Below are 14,221 nucleotides of genomic sequence, written 5' to 3' on the forward strand. Positions count from 1 at the left end.
AGTTGTGTTCCAGCCATGATTTCCGACTGAGCATTCACCTCAACGATTTGAAGAGATGTCCACTCACTCCTCCCTCAGGTTCTGAGTATACAAGTCATTTATGTAAAACAGCTGACATTGAAGTATGCTGCTTTCACCTGGAGACCGCATCTCCAACGCCCCAAGCTAGGTCATGTCTGTTCTCTTGAGTCCCTTGACCAGCATCCGCCACCTTGGCTAAAGATGGAAAGAGAGATGCCACGTGGTTCTACAATCGGGGTCCTTTGAGGACCCCATCTTTGATTGGTCCAAAGCCGTGTGCCGGTCCTGCCGTCCGCCATATACGGTTAAGAGCCAAATAGTGTCAAATAGATCGCGTAGATCTTGAAACGATCGCAGGAAACCTGCGAACGGCCGGGGGGTCCAAGACCCACTACCTACGGTAGCGGGAATGTCCTGCTTAACCTTCCGGCGGTACAGGCCCGACCTCAAAAAGACCCCAAGATGAACCAGACAGAGGTCGAGTCCTGGAACCAGCTGCAGGAGTACGCCGTCGTGTCCTTCCGCGCTGCGTCGCGGTGCTTCTTCTTCGCAGTGGGCGTCTTTGGCAACGTCGCGCGCCTCTTCCGCTGGGACCGCTCCAGCATGCTCGTCTCCGGGCCCATCCGGTACAAGACGGACCCGACGCCGCTGATCGAGTTCCTCGTGGGGTTTGCGAGCCACGCGCGTAGCGGGATCGACGAGAGCGTGCGCATGCCCATCACCGGGCCCGCGGAGCGCAAGCTGGTGAAGGAGAAGTACCAGGAGGCGTTCAACTCGCGACTGCTGCCCAAGTACGAGCCGCTGCACAAGGGATACAACGACCTCGTCGTGGACAGCACGTTCATCGATATACCCCGCCCGGAGCCTGGTGACACCATCAGGGACCGCTTCGTCACCATCGGCCCCCCCGCTCTTCTGCGCCAACTCAATTTTCGGGCGCGGCACGCGCGTTTGGCTCGCACGAAAGCTTTGTGGGGATGGGAAGGAGGCGGGGTTTGTCGTGGTCAAAGACTACTGGCGCGATCGCGAGCGCTGGACCGAGGGTAATATTTATCGTGCAATATACGGCGCGTCGGGGCGCGCGTTCAGCGTCCTGCGGGACCGAGGGCACGTCGCCTCGGGCTGGATGGTCAACGAGAAGCTGGGCGAGGCCGTGTTTAAGGATCTTGTGCATCATAGATGCGTCTTGTTGTCGGTGGGAATACCATTATGGCGGTTCAAGTCAACGCGCCAGCTGGTCCATAAACAAAATTCGACTGCCAGCAAGCGCACACTTGTGAATGCATTCGGCCTTCGTGAGCGCCACCCTCCGCGGCGTTCCAAACGGATCCACATCGAGGATGCCAAAGAACCAGAACCTGCACCCGCCGACGTCAAAGGCAAAGGACGCGCTCCCGAGTCGGCGGATGAGGACGATATTGAGCGAATGAAACGACCCCCCCGCGCCGGCCTCAGCAGGGTAAAGTCCGAGCCCAAAGCCAAGAATGCCGGGAAGGCGGCCAGTACAAGGATTACGCGCAGCAAAGCGAGCTCCAAGGGTAGTAAAGCTGCTGCTAGCCCGGGGGATCATAGGACGCGGTCGGGGAAGAGGTATTGATTTCTTCATTTCCTTGGACATGGGACCGTTTCCTTTTGTCTGCTCTAATCTGTAGCGCTAGTCTCTCTGGGCTGGCTATTCTTGGTAATGCTGAAGCATCCATTTCACTGTGGTATACCGTTTTTCACAATATCTTTGTTTATAACTTATTCATGTGTATTTTATTCCACCATCCGACGCCTTTCCTATTCTCACATCATGGCATAGCGGCGAATGTCCACAAGGACGAACAACTGGTAAGAAGGCAATCGGAGCACGGGGATATTTAAGGAAGTAGAATGGAACCAATACTGTACATGCCTGCCAGCTCTTAGCCCACCATCCATATCGCTGGCTTAGCGTCACTTCCCGAATGACGAAGAAAGAACAAGCCCCCGATTACCAATGATGCCACAAAATCAGAATCATATCACGTGCACGGACGCGTCGTCTTTAAAGTCAGACTCCATGAGCCACAGCGAGTTTGACTTGCACTTCAACCACACCCCCATCCACTGAGTCGCGCGTGACAGCCTTCCGCCTCCCCCACTTTTTTCAACCACAAGCCCCCAGCTTTCCCGACGTTCCAGCCACTTCATGCCCCCGCCACTATCCAACAAGACCAACAGAGGCTACGTGCCTTTACCCGTTTGTCCCGCCTCCAGCAAATTTCGACCTCCATCGGACAGGCATAAGGAGAACGACGGGAAGGGTTGTCATTCCTCGCGCGCTTCTGAAGATGATTCCGACGCACCCGAGCCATTCTTCGCTCCCCAGGGCGAGAGCATCAAGTATTTCGCGAAAAAGCGTCCTGCTCCGCTCCTGAGGGAGCTGCCGTCCTTCAAGAAGCTAGATTTTCATACTGACTTGTTTTTCCCCCTCTCTCCGGCGAAACACATGCTGCTGAAGTCCAGGCTTCTTGAATTCAACAGAAAGGTGGCGAGAGTCCTGTTCCGGACCTGGATTGTTAGTGTTCTCGAGAAGAAGGGGATGGGATATAGGGTATGTGCTTGTGCCATACTCCTCCCACCGAGGCCTATATCTTTCGTCTTTCCAGGAGTGGCGTATATACGTCCAGTGCCACAAGGCTTTGACAGCCTGCAGTGACATAAACAAAGTACGTTGTACTCCACCGGACTACATCGAGCTCTACTGACGATCGGAAAGAACAATCTCCCGCCCAAGAGCCTGGAGAAGTTCCGGCTAATGGGCGTCGAGCCCGAGGATTTTGATGACGAAGCCTGGATGCCAGGAGCCTTCGAGGCTCCTACCCAAATCTCGAAACTGACGTTTGAAGAGCGGAAGGAGCGGCTGGTCCGCAAGTTAGTCGCTGCCTTCCTAGTCGGTGTCGAGAAGCGAGCTGAGGAATGCGAGCACCTGGAAGAGCAGGCTAGCTTTCGGGAGCAAGAGCAAGGCATCAAAGAGGAGAGGGATACCTCCTCAGCTGCTGAGAAGGGAGGCGATGTCATAGCTGACGCTGGAAATGATGCAGCGGAAGGCGAAGACGACAGTGAGGTCCAGAGCACAGACAAAACCGTCGGTAGCGACGATCCCATTGATGCCACCGAGGTCGTCGAACATGTTGCAGAAACGCCCTGCTGCCCCGATGACTCTTCAGAGAGACCTCCATCTGTCTCCCGTGAAGAGATCAGTGTCGCCCAATCCCCCGCCGTGGCTACCGGAGACTCCCTCCCATCCTCACCGTCACCTGCGCGAAGCTCACCGCTCCGCGAGCTCGGCCAACTCTCACCTTGCACGCTGGAGGACGACGCCCCTGAGCGTTCCCTCGAGCCTATTGGCGTGCCGACTACCGAGGAGGCGGAGGGTCCCGAACAAGACCCGTCAGCAGCGCCGACCGCGACTGTCGAGCGGGCGCCTTCCTCGACGCCCTCTCCACCGACTTCGCCTGGTCCACAGGTCAAAGTCGAACCTTCCGAGCAGGAGCTGCTGCCGCCAGCACACCACATGCAGCATCCCAGCCAGGAGGCAACATCTTGTGAGCAGGGAGCAGAGCACCCGCAACCGACGACCGCCCGAGGACCACCGCCGGAATCCTTCGCCTGTCTCGCCGTCGGGATGGGACGAGCCCCGCGCGACGGCTTTGAGTGCGAAGTCTACACCGAAGGCCTCGCGCGCGCCTACGCGCAGATCCTAGCCCGGGAGAACCTCGCGTCCGACCTCGAAGAGCGCGGTATCGAGCTCCCGCACATCGAGGACGACGGCATGCCCAAGCCGCGCATGGGCAACATGTGGGCGCTCGAGCACGACGCCTACCAGGCGGTGTACGCGAACGCGTTCGCGGAAGTCCTCGCGCAAGAGGCGCTCGAGGAGGCGGAGGCGGTGGAGGATTAGGCAGCAGAGCTGCAGGGTTTATATACACTGTGGCCCATAGGCTGACTAAGCTACGTGGAATATCTATAATCCTACTGAGCTCCACCTATGATGTCACTGACCCACATGAGCTCTATGCCTTGTACAATAATGGAATATACCAGAATGTTCCAGAGGGTTCCGGTACGTTATGGTACGTTGTAGAACCTGGCAGCTAAGTCAGTGCCTAGTTCAACAAGGGAGTAAAGAGAAGAGATGGAGATGCACAGTGGACAGTGATGTGACTGAAGCAGGCGTAGTCGGTGTCGGCTCGGAACACCTCGACGATGAGGCCCGGGAGAGGGAGGCGGCGCTGCGGGAGTGGTGTTTGCGATACGTTTAGATGTATGCGTGCCGTGGCCGAGTGAAAGGTAATCATATATTCAGAATCTCCTTATAACGTCGTCGGCGTTGCCCGCCGAGTGATTGCAGTTTGGTGGAAGTCCTGGTCCAGCGAGTAACTCCATTTGTGTGACCTCGCGCGTGTATCGTCAGAGGCATCTGGAAGTATGGGCACGAATTTGGCCTGCTGCCCAATTTTTCTACTTAATTAGTACGAGCGTGGACGAGGGGCGAAGTTCGCTGTTGCATTGACCACTTCTGTCCGTAGCATATTGCAACGGAGTGTGTAGAAAAACTGACGGAATCTGGAATGGAATATAAACCTAGGTGTGGTTAGGGGTTGCTGTGGCTGTGCCCACGTGTGACAGCACAAGCATACGCGTATCGTGACGTGACAGTGTCACCGTTCGTGGTCGCTTACCATCTTCATCGATTCTGCCACACTGCACAAACACAGAATTCAACAGGAGCCAAACAAGGCCACAAGCGACCAAACTATGCCCTTATTTGAGCAAGATTCTCTGCGGCTTCGCAACGTACGTCCTTTGACATTCACGTTCACCAGCCCCCGAGACTCACGAAATGCCTGCCCGCATTGCCCGCTCTGCTCCTCCTCGCAATGGTAATGCGAATCGCCTGGATTATTCTCGCTCTCGATCTCACCTCTCTAATAATGACCGTGTCGATCTCTACCACAAATTTTCTTCCGAAAAGCTTAAACAGACTGTGCACCGTCAGGTCGCAGGCGCGGAAGCTGCCAAGTCGGTCCATGGACCGGTGGATATTGATTCCTTTCTGGAAATCGACTGCTTCCCGGGGATGAAGGTTTGCGGCGTGAAGAACGAGAGCGTAGTCAATATCACTAACTTGCTATGCCGAGTCGACCCAACCATTATTGGAGCCAGCAAACGGTCCGAACGACTGATGTATTCACCTCTGGTAAGCTGCGATTTCTCAAAGTGGTACTAGTGGACTCACCTGTCTTGGTGTCGAAGGCTGATGCGCTAAATGAAATTGCCAACAAGGCCGTTACAGGTCGTCCCTTGCCTGTAAAGTTCGACGTTTGTGGAGACCTACGCCCGGCAGAGGAGATTGGCGGTTTCCGAACTACACCCGACCTATCCATCCAACCACGGAGAAAAAGTAAGAACAGCGGTTCCTCGAGCGATTACTGGGCTCGCGGATTGGGCGTAATAGAGGTGAAGGCCACGGAGCAAGAGGATCCGTGGTACCAGAGGGTGTCGACAAGCGCGGGAGAACATGAATTCACCGAGGTGCAGTTGAAGACGTGGAATCAGATCCAGGAATATGCCGTCATGGCGTACCGTGCCGTCCCCCGCTGCTTCCTCCTCGGCATGGGCTTCTTTGGCGATGTCGTCCGTTTCTTCCGATGGGACAGATCGTCCATCATCGTCTCTGATCCCGTACACTATAAAGTCGACCCTGCTCCGTTGATCACGTTCGTCGTCGGCCTCGCCAAGTTTGCCAATAGCGGGATCGACAGGACGGCGCATACGAGTCTCAGTACCAAGGCTGAGCTTGCGCTCGTTCACAGCTGCTACGACGAGGCGGTGCATCTTGGGATCCTGTCGGAGTACACGCCACATCGCGACGGAGACACCTTAGACGGCGAGAGCACCCGCATCATAGTGGAATCCCCACAGAAGCCAGGCCTGTATGAAACTTTCATCTCCATCGGACGACCGATGTTTTATAGCAGGTTCATCCGCGGACGCGGAACTCGAGTCTGGCTCGCGAAGAGAGCCGACCGGAGCGATGACGGTTTCGTTGTCATCAAGGACACGTGGCGAAATGAGAGCCGTTGGACGGAAGGGGAGATTTATGGGTCGATCTACAAGGGGGCGGAGTCGGTTTTTGGCGTGGCCCGCTTCTACCACGACTTCGATGTCCCAGATCCCGTTTCGACGGAAATGCCCTGCTGTACCGCTGCTGCAAGGCTGAACGAGGAAGGGACAGATCTCACCGAGCGCATCCATCATCGTTGCGTCTTGTCATCGGTCGGTATTCCCCTGGATCGCTTCAAATCGACAAAGCAGCTGCTACACGCTATTCGAGACGCCGTGGAGGGTGAGTGGCACTGAACTCGGACTTCAGCCCTGCTCACTAGCTGTTCAGGGCACAGGAACATGTGTTCCAACGGTGTTCTGCACCGTGATATCAGCCCCCATAACATCATGATCAGCGTATATCCGGAAAGGGAATTGGGCGCCCGAGGATTCCTCATAGACCCTGAATTAGCAACAGTGGACACCATGCCTGACCTAGCAACGGAACTACACTATCTGACGGTACGTCGGCTTTACAGTGGTTTTGTGCTCTTATTGATCAGTTTGCCTAAGGGCACTCCACCATTCATGGCTATTGATCGCTGGGTTGATGATGAGGCGGACCATGAAGCATGGCATGACCTGGAGTCGTTCTTCTGGGTCTTAGTCTTTATTGTTATCCGCCACACTCCGTGCTACATCACCCAGAAGCGGATTGACAAGCCAGCTGTCGAGTTTCTCCCTTCTCTATACGACACGTACCCATCCGATCGCAACAAGAAGACCTTCCTTACTGACGATGCACCCAATGTCACTGTCGCCGACAACCCTCCGCTGACTGCTTGCATCAGGAACTTTGCTTCCATCGTCCGCAGCCACTATTTTGATGAACAGTACAAGAAGCATATCCCACTGGAAGAACAGAATATGCTCACGCACGATAGAGTTATCTCAGTTATGCAGGAAGCTCTGGATTCAGCGGATTGGCCGGCGGAAGCTGGAGATGCAGCGATCGCCTTTGAGCCCTTGGAAAGACGTAGTGCACAGCAGAAGCAAGAGGTCGCGGCGGCGTTGAATGCTGCGCGTCTGAAGGCGGAATCCGGTAGGAACTCAAGACTCTCTCGGACTTCCAAGTCAGCTCAAGTGCCCAAGCCGGGGCAGCAAGCTCATGGCACGAGCCAGCTGAAGCCAAAGCCCTCGAATGCAAGGAACACGTTGGCTGTACCTCCTGCCCGGAATACCAAGCAGAAAGCGGCAGTGCCGCCTGCCAAGGTTCCTCAGCCCGTCGTTGGGCAACAAGCCACTGCGCTCCGGACGCGCAAGAGGAAGGGCTCATCGGTCGAGGAAGAGCCTGCCAATGAAGAGTTAGCGCAGAAGCGCTCGCGACACAGGGCCCCGGTGGCATCAAGGACGCCGGTAGCCAGAAACACGAGGAGCGCTGCTCGTCGGAATAACGCCACGTCGTCGTCTCAAGGGACTACTCGGATTGTGACGCGTTCGCAGACGCGCCGCGCTCAACAGCGATCGGGCTGAGACCTGACATCGCACGCATTTTCCATATTTCTTCTCTGTCTCCGGTGTTTATCTCTCCTCGATACCCTTGTGTACATACTATTATCGCGAACTCTGTTCCGTGTCGCCGTGCTCAGTTTTGCTTGCTTTATCTTCCTCCGCGTCTTAGGTACTAGTTGCTAATTATAACGACAAAAATTGGAAGTAAGCGATGTCCGCGCATCTGTCTCTCTCCGTTCTATCTACCAGTGAACACAATGCGGTAAGCGTAACTAGACATCCATCTCTATGCTACTTTCACAACCAACTCAAAGGACTGCTGTGACCAATCATGATCCGAGTCTACATTGAGGACGTACTTACTGTTGACAGTGTTATGACCTTGTACCGTATAGTTAGCCGCTCGTTACCCACTTTCGCAACGCATTTGTCTCACATCGCACCTGCCGGCGATCATGCGGACTGGCCATCCACAGATACCTTCCCAAGAGACCACGCATGAACCCGACAACCGCTCTCAAGCTCTTCGGAGATGCACTGCATCACGCGAACCTATGTGTCAAGCACCCGCTGAAAAACGATGTTTGCGGTCGCAATACAGATGCACGAACCGCATCGCCAATATCGTACATACTCTGCCGGTCAGAGCAACTGCGCGATATCGCTGCCAGTGGCGGGCAGGGACATCGATAGAGATCCACATCCTCACCCTCTCCCTCTCCCCACCTGACTATTCAGCAACGCACCCGCTTCGGGACCACTGACCACAAATGGGGCCCTAACCCTGAGTATAACCGTGACTTCGTGCCCCTCTTGCACTTCCCCCCGAAAGCGAGCAAGGGGGAACGAATGAGGGGAGCCTGCAAGAATACACGGGTGACGCGAGAAGCCCCGACCGCACATTGATACCTCGCGCGTGCACTGAGACGCGTGCACGGCGGAGAGGTGGAAGAGAACGGCAAGGGGCCTCACTTGCACACGTCTTGGTCAATTGCAGCCTCGTATGCCGAGAACTAACAGCCGTTTGCAGTCGGACCATGTTGCAGAGGCAAATTCAAGTCCCCGAGGCCCCAATATCAGACCATTTGGACTTCTGATGACCCGCTCTGTGGCAGTCGATACGGTCGATCGCTCGGATACAGGCGCGAGGGAGAGATTCCGCGACGTGAAGCATATCCTCATAAGAGGGCATGCTCGCAGTGATAGACGCTCAGCGGTCAACGATTATCATTGCGAACACACCCTGCTGACTGGACTCGGGAAGGACGTCTGCGCGAGACGGCGTACGGACATCGGATGCGCTGTCAGTGACACTGTCACCGTCTCTTTACCCAGTGTGTGGCTTGCAGAACGCGTACTTAAGTCTCTGGGAGCGGGCAGGCCCTGAATAGTACACCGGCACTGGGTTACTTATTTACTTGGAGCAATTTAACAACCGTGTCTGCCTTCAAGCTTCACCATGTCCGACCGCCATCCGCGTCGTGCCCATCAAAGTGTGCATGTACGACCGGCCATCCCGTACATCGTCCATGGATTTATATTGTTGAATAATTTCAGCGGCGGAATTGTCAATGACGCCACCGACTCCAAGACCTTTGAGTACAGGATACTCCTAACTATACGGGATGGGCAGACACTGTCAGTGACAATTATAGTAAACGTGAACCGTCAGATACATCAGCAAATTGTCCCGCGGCTGCTACTGGCTTGTAGTGTTTGCAATACTTACGTCAGATGGACTAACGTGGTAATCGACCCATAATAGTGCCGTCCCGCTGTCACGTTCCTTGCAACCATCGCCCCAGATTGCAGCCAATGCTAAGACGATTGCAATCAGGCACAAGATTACGGTGTCTCGCAATGGATTGTCATCCAGCTCGGTTCTAATCACGATGTTGTATACCGTGACGCGTCCAAGATGACTCAGGCCGTTGACTCGGGCTCCTAAGTTTCAAGCTACTGACTGCACTCGTATGCTAATACCCGTGAATGCTGACGTCCAGTTCTGCCTGGAAAGCTTCGGGGCATTCAAACATCTTATTCTGCCTTTCGCTGGTGGGCGCCGCTTGCCTCTGCACTGACTCGGACGCCTGCATCGATAATTACATATACGACCTGTCTCCCGGACGGGACCCTGCACACGTTCTCAGCTTGTCACGGGCCATTCTCCCCCAGCGAACCCCAAAGTACCCACACAGCCAAGTCCGAACGACACAATGGCAAAATGCGAATGCGGTAAGACTATGACCGAGGCTTACCTGAGGAGACACAAGGATAGGTGTCCCGCGGTCCTCCGAAGAGCGCGAGAGGCTTACAGGCTCGGAGAAGAGAATGAGGCAAGGATAAAACGTCGGCGGATGGAGGAGGCGGTGAGCCGTTCAGTGTTGGCTCGATCCCTCGTCACTTATGGGACGACTACAGGAGGCAGCACTGCAAGACAGTGGTCCGGTGGAAGACGGGACTGATACATCAGTGGCTCCCTGGCGAGCAGGCGAGGTATGTTGCATTGTAACTCCCAACTTCTGGCTTTGCTGACCTTGGTGATACAGACATCACTCTCGATACCAGTAGATAATCAAGCCGACTCAGATGCACCCTCATATGGGCCCCGTCGTTCCCGACGAGCACGCATTGCAACTTGGAAGGTCCGCGACCAACTGCCAGAGGATGCTGGCACTGTAGAGTTCCGCGATCCAGTGCCTGGAGGGGTTTGCGCTGACTCTAACGCGTCGGAAGGCTTCGCGCTGAACGATGCACCCGAAGAGATATCTGGCACTGTCCCACAACACAGTGGAACACCCACAGAGAGTAGTGTATGTACGTCACCCAATGCATTCGGTTTGTGGAGAAGATATCCGTCCCGCCCATCCTGTATACCCAGCGAGAGCGTATCACCGGAGCAGCGATACATACCCAATGCAGCACAGGTGGCAGCGGCGTCAAGATCACGGTGCATACAAGATATCATCCATCCATATCCCAATCTATCAACGTGGCTTTATGCCTATCATTATTGGACATCCGCTAACTCGAAGTCCTTGGGAGAGCGGGAACGGATGCAGGAAGTAATCACATCACCCCATTTCAAACCGGAGGAGATTCGAGGCATCGACTTCAAAAGATTGGACAAGTTGCTGGATGAAACACCCCTTCCGTGGCAGGATCCTCGAAGCGGATGGAAGGAATCCTCGATCACTATTGGGATTCCGTCAGGGATCAAGACAACCAACGCGGTTCGCAGAGCTGATGCCGCCACTGCTCGTGCCGCTGCGCGCTCCGAAACGTTGACTGAAGAGCCTCCCGAGGTCCTCGTGGAGGGCATTCCCTTTGCTATACCTGGTTTCTGGCATCGGTCTATCCCCGGCGTCATCCGTGCTGTCTTTGGACACGATGCGGCATCCAGAGATTTCCATTTCCATCCTTACGAACAGTTTCGTACGAAGCCCGACGCCTCCGGAGAGCCTGAGGCTGAGCGCATCTTTGACGAGTTATATACCTCTCGCGCGTGGCTGGAAGCAGACGCTGAATTACAACAACAGGCGCAGGAACCTGGGTGCACCCGCCCAAGGGCGATAGCTGCTATTATGTTGGCATCAGACAGCACACATGTTGCTCAATTCGGGCAAGCTAAGTTGTGGCCGGCATACATGTATTTCGGGAATCAGTCGAAGTACGTGCGCTGTCAACCCCAGTCTCACGCTGCGCATCATATAGGCTACTTTCCCTCTGTGAGTTTCTCTGCTGGACCCTGCTTTGTATTCGTCTTACGGTGATATTTCTAGCTTCCCGATTCCATTCATGATGTTCTGCGAGATAGTCGGGGCGGTAAGCTCAGTTCCGGTGCCGCCGCACCCCTGTTGGCCCATTGCCGGCGAGAACTCTTCCAGGGCGCCTGGAAAACCCTTCTCGATGATGAGTTCATGGAAGCGTACGAGCACGGCATCGTGATCACATGCGTCGACGGTATAGAGCGGCGCATATTCCCGCGCATATTCGTTTATTCGGCTGATTATCCGGAGAAGTGAGTCCGAGTCATAACCTGTGGTCATTGCATGAGTGACTCACAGTCCCATTAGAGTGTTGATTGCCACAGTCAGGGATATGGGCCAATGCCCGTGTCCAAGATGCTTGGTCACCAAGGACAAGCTGGCTGACCTAGGTTCCAAGGAAGATCGAACATTGCGACAGCAGGCTACCAGAACAGACGACGATGCGCGGCGTGCTAGGGTTCGTGAAGCACGTAAGCTCATATATGATGCAGGATACGTAGTCAACGGGGACAGGGTAGAGGACGTGCTCAAGGCGGAGTCTCTCGTGCCGTCACATGTATGTATTACAGCTCTGTTACGATGCTACTTGCTGACAGTTGCGTTCAGAACACCTTTTCCGCCCGGCTGTCTGCCTTCGGCTTCAATTTCTTTCGTATGCTGGCTGTCGATCTCATGCATGAGTTCGAGCTCGGCGTTTGGAAGGCGGTTTTCACGCACCTTATCAGAATTCTCGAGGCACACGACGTGAACACAGTAAACGAGCTGAACCGGCGGTAAGTGCGGCTCCTGTGCGGCTCCTTTGTGCGGTTACCCTGGCCAGTACTCACAATGACATTTTCAGCTTCCGGCAGGGCGATCAACAATCCGCAAGTTTTCAGTGGACGTGTCATCGATGAAGAAGCTAGCAGCGCGAGATTTTGAAGATATTCTACAGGTACGCTTTCATCTCGCGATGCATGTGATTTGTGACGTGCGTAACCCCCTTTCCAGTGTGCCTATCCATGCTTTGAAGGCTTGCTCCCATCTCCACACAATGAGCATGTGCTTGATGTCCTATATCTTCTCGCGGAATGGCACGCTCTTGCGAAGCTCCGTATGCACACAGATACCTCTCTACAGCTCTTGGACTCTGCCACCACGGCCCTCGGGAAGAAACTGCGATCTTTCAAATCAGGAACATGTGCTGCATTTGACACCCGAGAGACCGAGCGAGAATGCGCGGCCCGTGCACGAGCTGATGCTAGGCGTCAGGCTGGCTCTGGAGCAGCAAACCCATCAAGTGCCGCAACAGCGTCGGGACGACGCCATCGAACTCTGAACCTTCAACGATACAAGCTGCATGCGCTTGGAGACTACGTGGATACAATTAGGTGTCTGGGTACTACGGATTCATACTCTACGCAAACGGTACGCCGTGAATTATCTCTGCTTTTGGCACATTGTGGTAACGACGATTCAGTCAGAACTAGAGCATCGAATTGTCAAAGCGAACTATGAGCGCACGAACAAGAATGCAGGTATGACGGGCCAAGTTGTACGATTGGACATTCGTTCCTCGGAAATGACGTGAATGGAGCAAGAGCTACGTGAGCTAGGAATCTTTGTCCCTGGCAAGAAGCGCGATACGGAGTCCGACGATGGTTCGTCCACACTTCGGAACCAATATGCCATTGGCCAGGAGGAGAGATCGAGGAATGCGATCTATCTTCACCGGTGGTTTGCAGAATTGGAAGATGATCCTGCACTCACAGTAGGCCTCACGCTGCCTTTCTCGCGGCTAATACTGAGCACGTAGTATTAACGCTTCCAGGACTTCGCCCCGCGTCTTGATGACCATCTTCGGTACCGGCTTATTGAACGGTTCGGCGGAGATACTGCAGACCTTGCTGGTGTTTCGATTTATTACAAGGATGATCGTCTATATGCTCATTCGACGGTCCGATTCCACTTCACCACATACGACATTCGACGTGACCAGGATACAGTCAACCCCGGCACGGACAAACGGTATATTTTCGTTTCTCTAGGTTCAGGCTCATTTGGGGCTTGCGCTTATGCACAGGTACTTGGGATATTTCATGTGCAAGTTGAAGGGGATGCACTCCCTTCTGGTGTGGAGTCTGAATGTTTCGATTTTCTATGGGTCCGCTGGTTCAAACACCTTGAAAGCACAGAGCCTACTAGTACGCCGTCTTGCCGCCTCGACGCATTGCAATTCATTCCTGGGAATTCGGCGGATGCATTCGGTTTTGTCGATCCAAGCCATGTTATACGGGGTGCGCATATTATTCCAGCATATCAAGATGGAAGAACTACCGAGCTGCTGGCCCCTTCCATAGCTCGGGACAAGGACGGGGATTTCAACTACTACTACGTGAACAGGTATTTTAATATTTTTTTCGAGCCTGACAGAGGTATGATGCTAACGGCTATCTGAAGATTTGTCGACCGGGATATGTTTGTACGAAATATTGGAGTGGGTGTGGGTCACGTACCCGGAACCCATCTCACTTCAATCCCGAACTATGACCTTGATATGGAAGACATCCTGGATGATCCGGAGTGCCCCAGTGAAGCTCCAGAGACTGGTAATCGGGATGCTGAGTCTTTGGATGCCAGTGAGGACGATGGGCTGGAACCCGAAGATGCTGAGGACGGAGATGACGATGATGGCATCCAGGATTTTGAAGACATACAGGATGATTATGCTGACTTGTAGAAACACGTCAGTCACGGTAGCCTCAGGAATCAATATGATTCTCAGATCTGCGGCTGCAACAACAGTCAGGATTCGGACGCGCCATAAATTAGTCACATGACCTTCGCGTTGCGCGTAGGTCATG

General features: G+C 54.4%; 5 protein-coding genes across 5 annotated transcripts; all 5 read left to right on the plus strand.

The window, feature by feature from the left end:
- Positions 1-2,194: 2,194 nt before the first annotated feature.
- Positions 2,195-3,949, plus strand: GLOTRDRAFT_131184 (uncharacterized protein; the record flags this gene model as incomplete). Its single annotated transcript, XM_007869935.1, has 3 exons — positions 2,195-2,599; positions 2,655-2,714; positions 2,765-3,949. The coding sequence occupies 3 exons, from the start codon at positions 2,195-2,197 to the stop codon at positions 3,947-3,949; spliced, it is 1,650 nt and encodes a 549-aa protein (XP_007868126.1).
- Positions 3,950-4,891: 942 nt separating this feature from the next.
- Positions 4,892-7,629, plus strand: GLOTRDRAFT_131185 (uncharacterized protein; the record flags this gene model as incomplete). Its single annotated transcript, XM_007869936.1, has 4 exons — positions 4,892-5,248; positions 5,305-6,397; positions 6,446-6,618; positions 6,670-7,629. The coding sequence occupies 4 exons, from the start codon at positions 4,892-4,894 to the stop codon at positions 7,627-7,629; spliced, it is 2,583 nt and encodes an 860-aa protein (XP_007868127.1).
- Positions 7,630-10,664: 3,035 nt separating this feature from the next.
- On the plus strand, positions 10,665-12,155 carry GLOTRDRAFT_44791 (uncharacterized protein; the record flags this gene model as incomplete). The annotated part of the gene is made up of 4 exons (XM_007869517.1): positions 10,665-11,377; positions 11,444-11,629; positions 11,685-11,934; positions 11,985-12,155. The coding sequence occupies 4 exons, from the start codon at positions 10,665-10,667 to the stop codon at positions 12,153-12,155; spliced, it is 1,320 nt and encodes a 439-aa protein (XP_007867708.1).
- A 114-nt stretch (positions 12,156-12,269) lies between these two features.
- Positions 12,270-12,875, plus strand: GLOTRDRAFT_78904 (uncharacterized protein; the record flags this gene model as incomplete). Its single annotated transcript, XM_007869937.1, has 2 exons — positions 12,270-12,312; positions 12,369-12,875. Coding segments are annotated over 2 exons (550 nt in total), but the record flags the coding sequence as incomplete, so codon positions are not given.
- A 73-nt stretch (positions 12,876-12,948) lies between these two features.
- On the plus strand, positions 12,949-14,097 carry GLOTRDRAFT_139911 (uncharacterized protein; the record flags this gene model as incomplete). The annotated part of the gene is made up of 3 exons (XM_007869938.1): positions 12,949-13,128; positions 13,189-13,760; positions 13,818-14,097. The coding sequence occupies 3 exons, from the start codon at positions 12,949-12,951 to the stop codon at positions 14,095-14,097; spliced, it is 1,032 nt and encodes a 343-aa protein (XP_007868129.1).
- Positions 14,098-14,221: the final 124 nt, after the last annotated feature.

This window comes from Gloeophyllum trabeum, assembly GCF_000344685.1.
Source record: "Gloeophyllum trabeum ATCC 11539 unplaced genomic scaffold GLOTRscaffold_00010, whole genome shotgun sequence".
Taxonomy (NCBI): Eukaryota; Fungi; Basidiomycota; class Agaricomycetes; order Gloeophyllales; family Gloeophyllaceae; genus Gloeophyllum; species Gloeophyllum trabeum.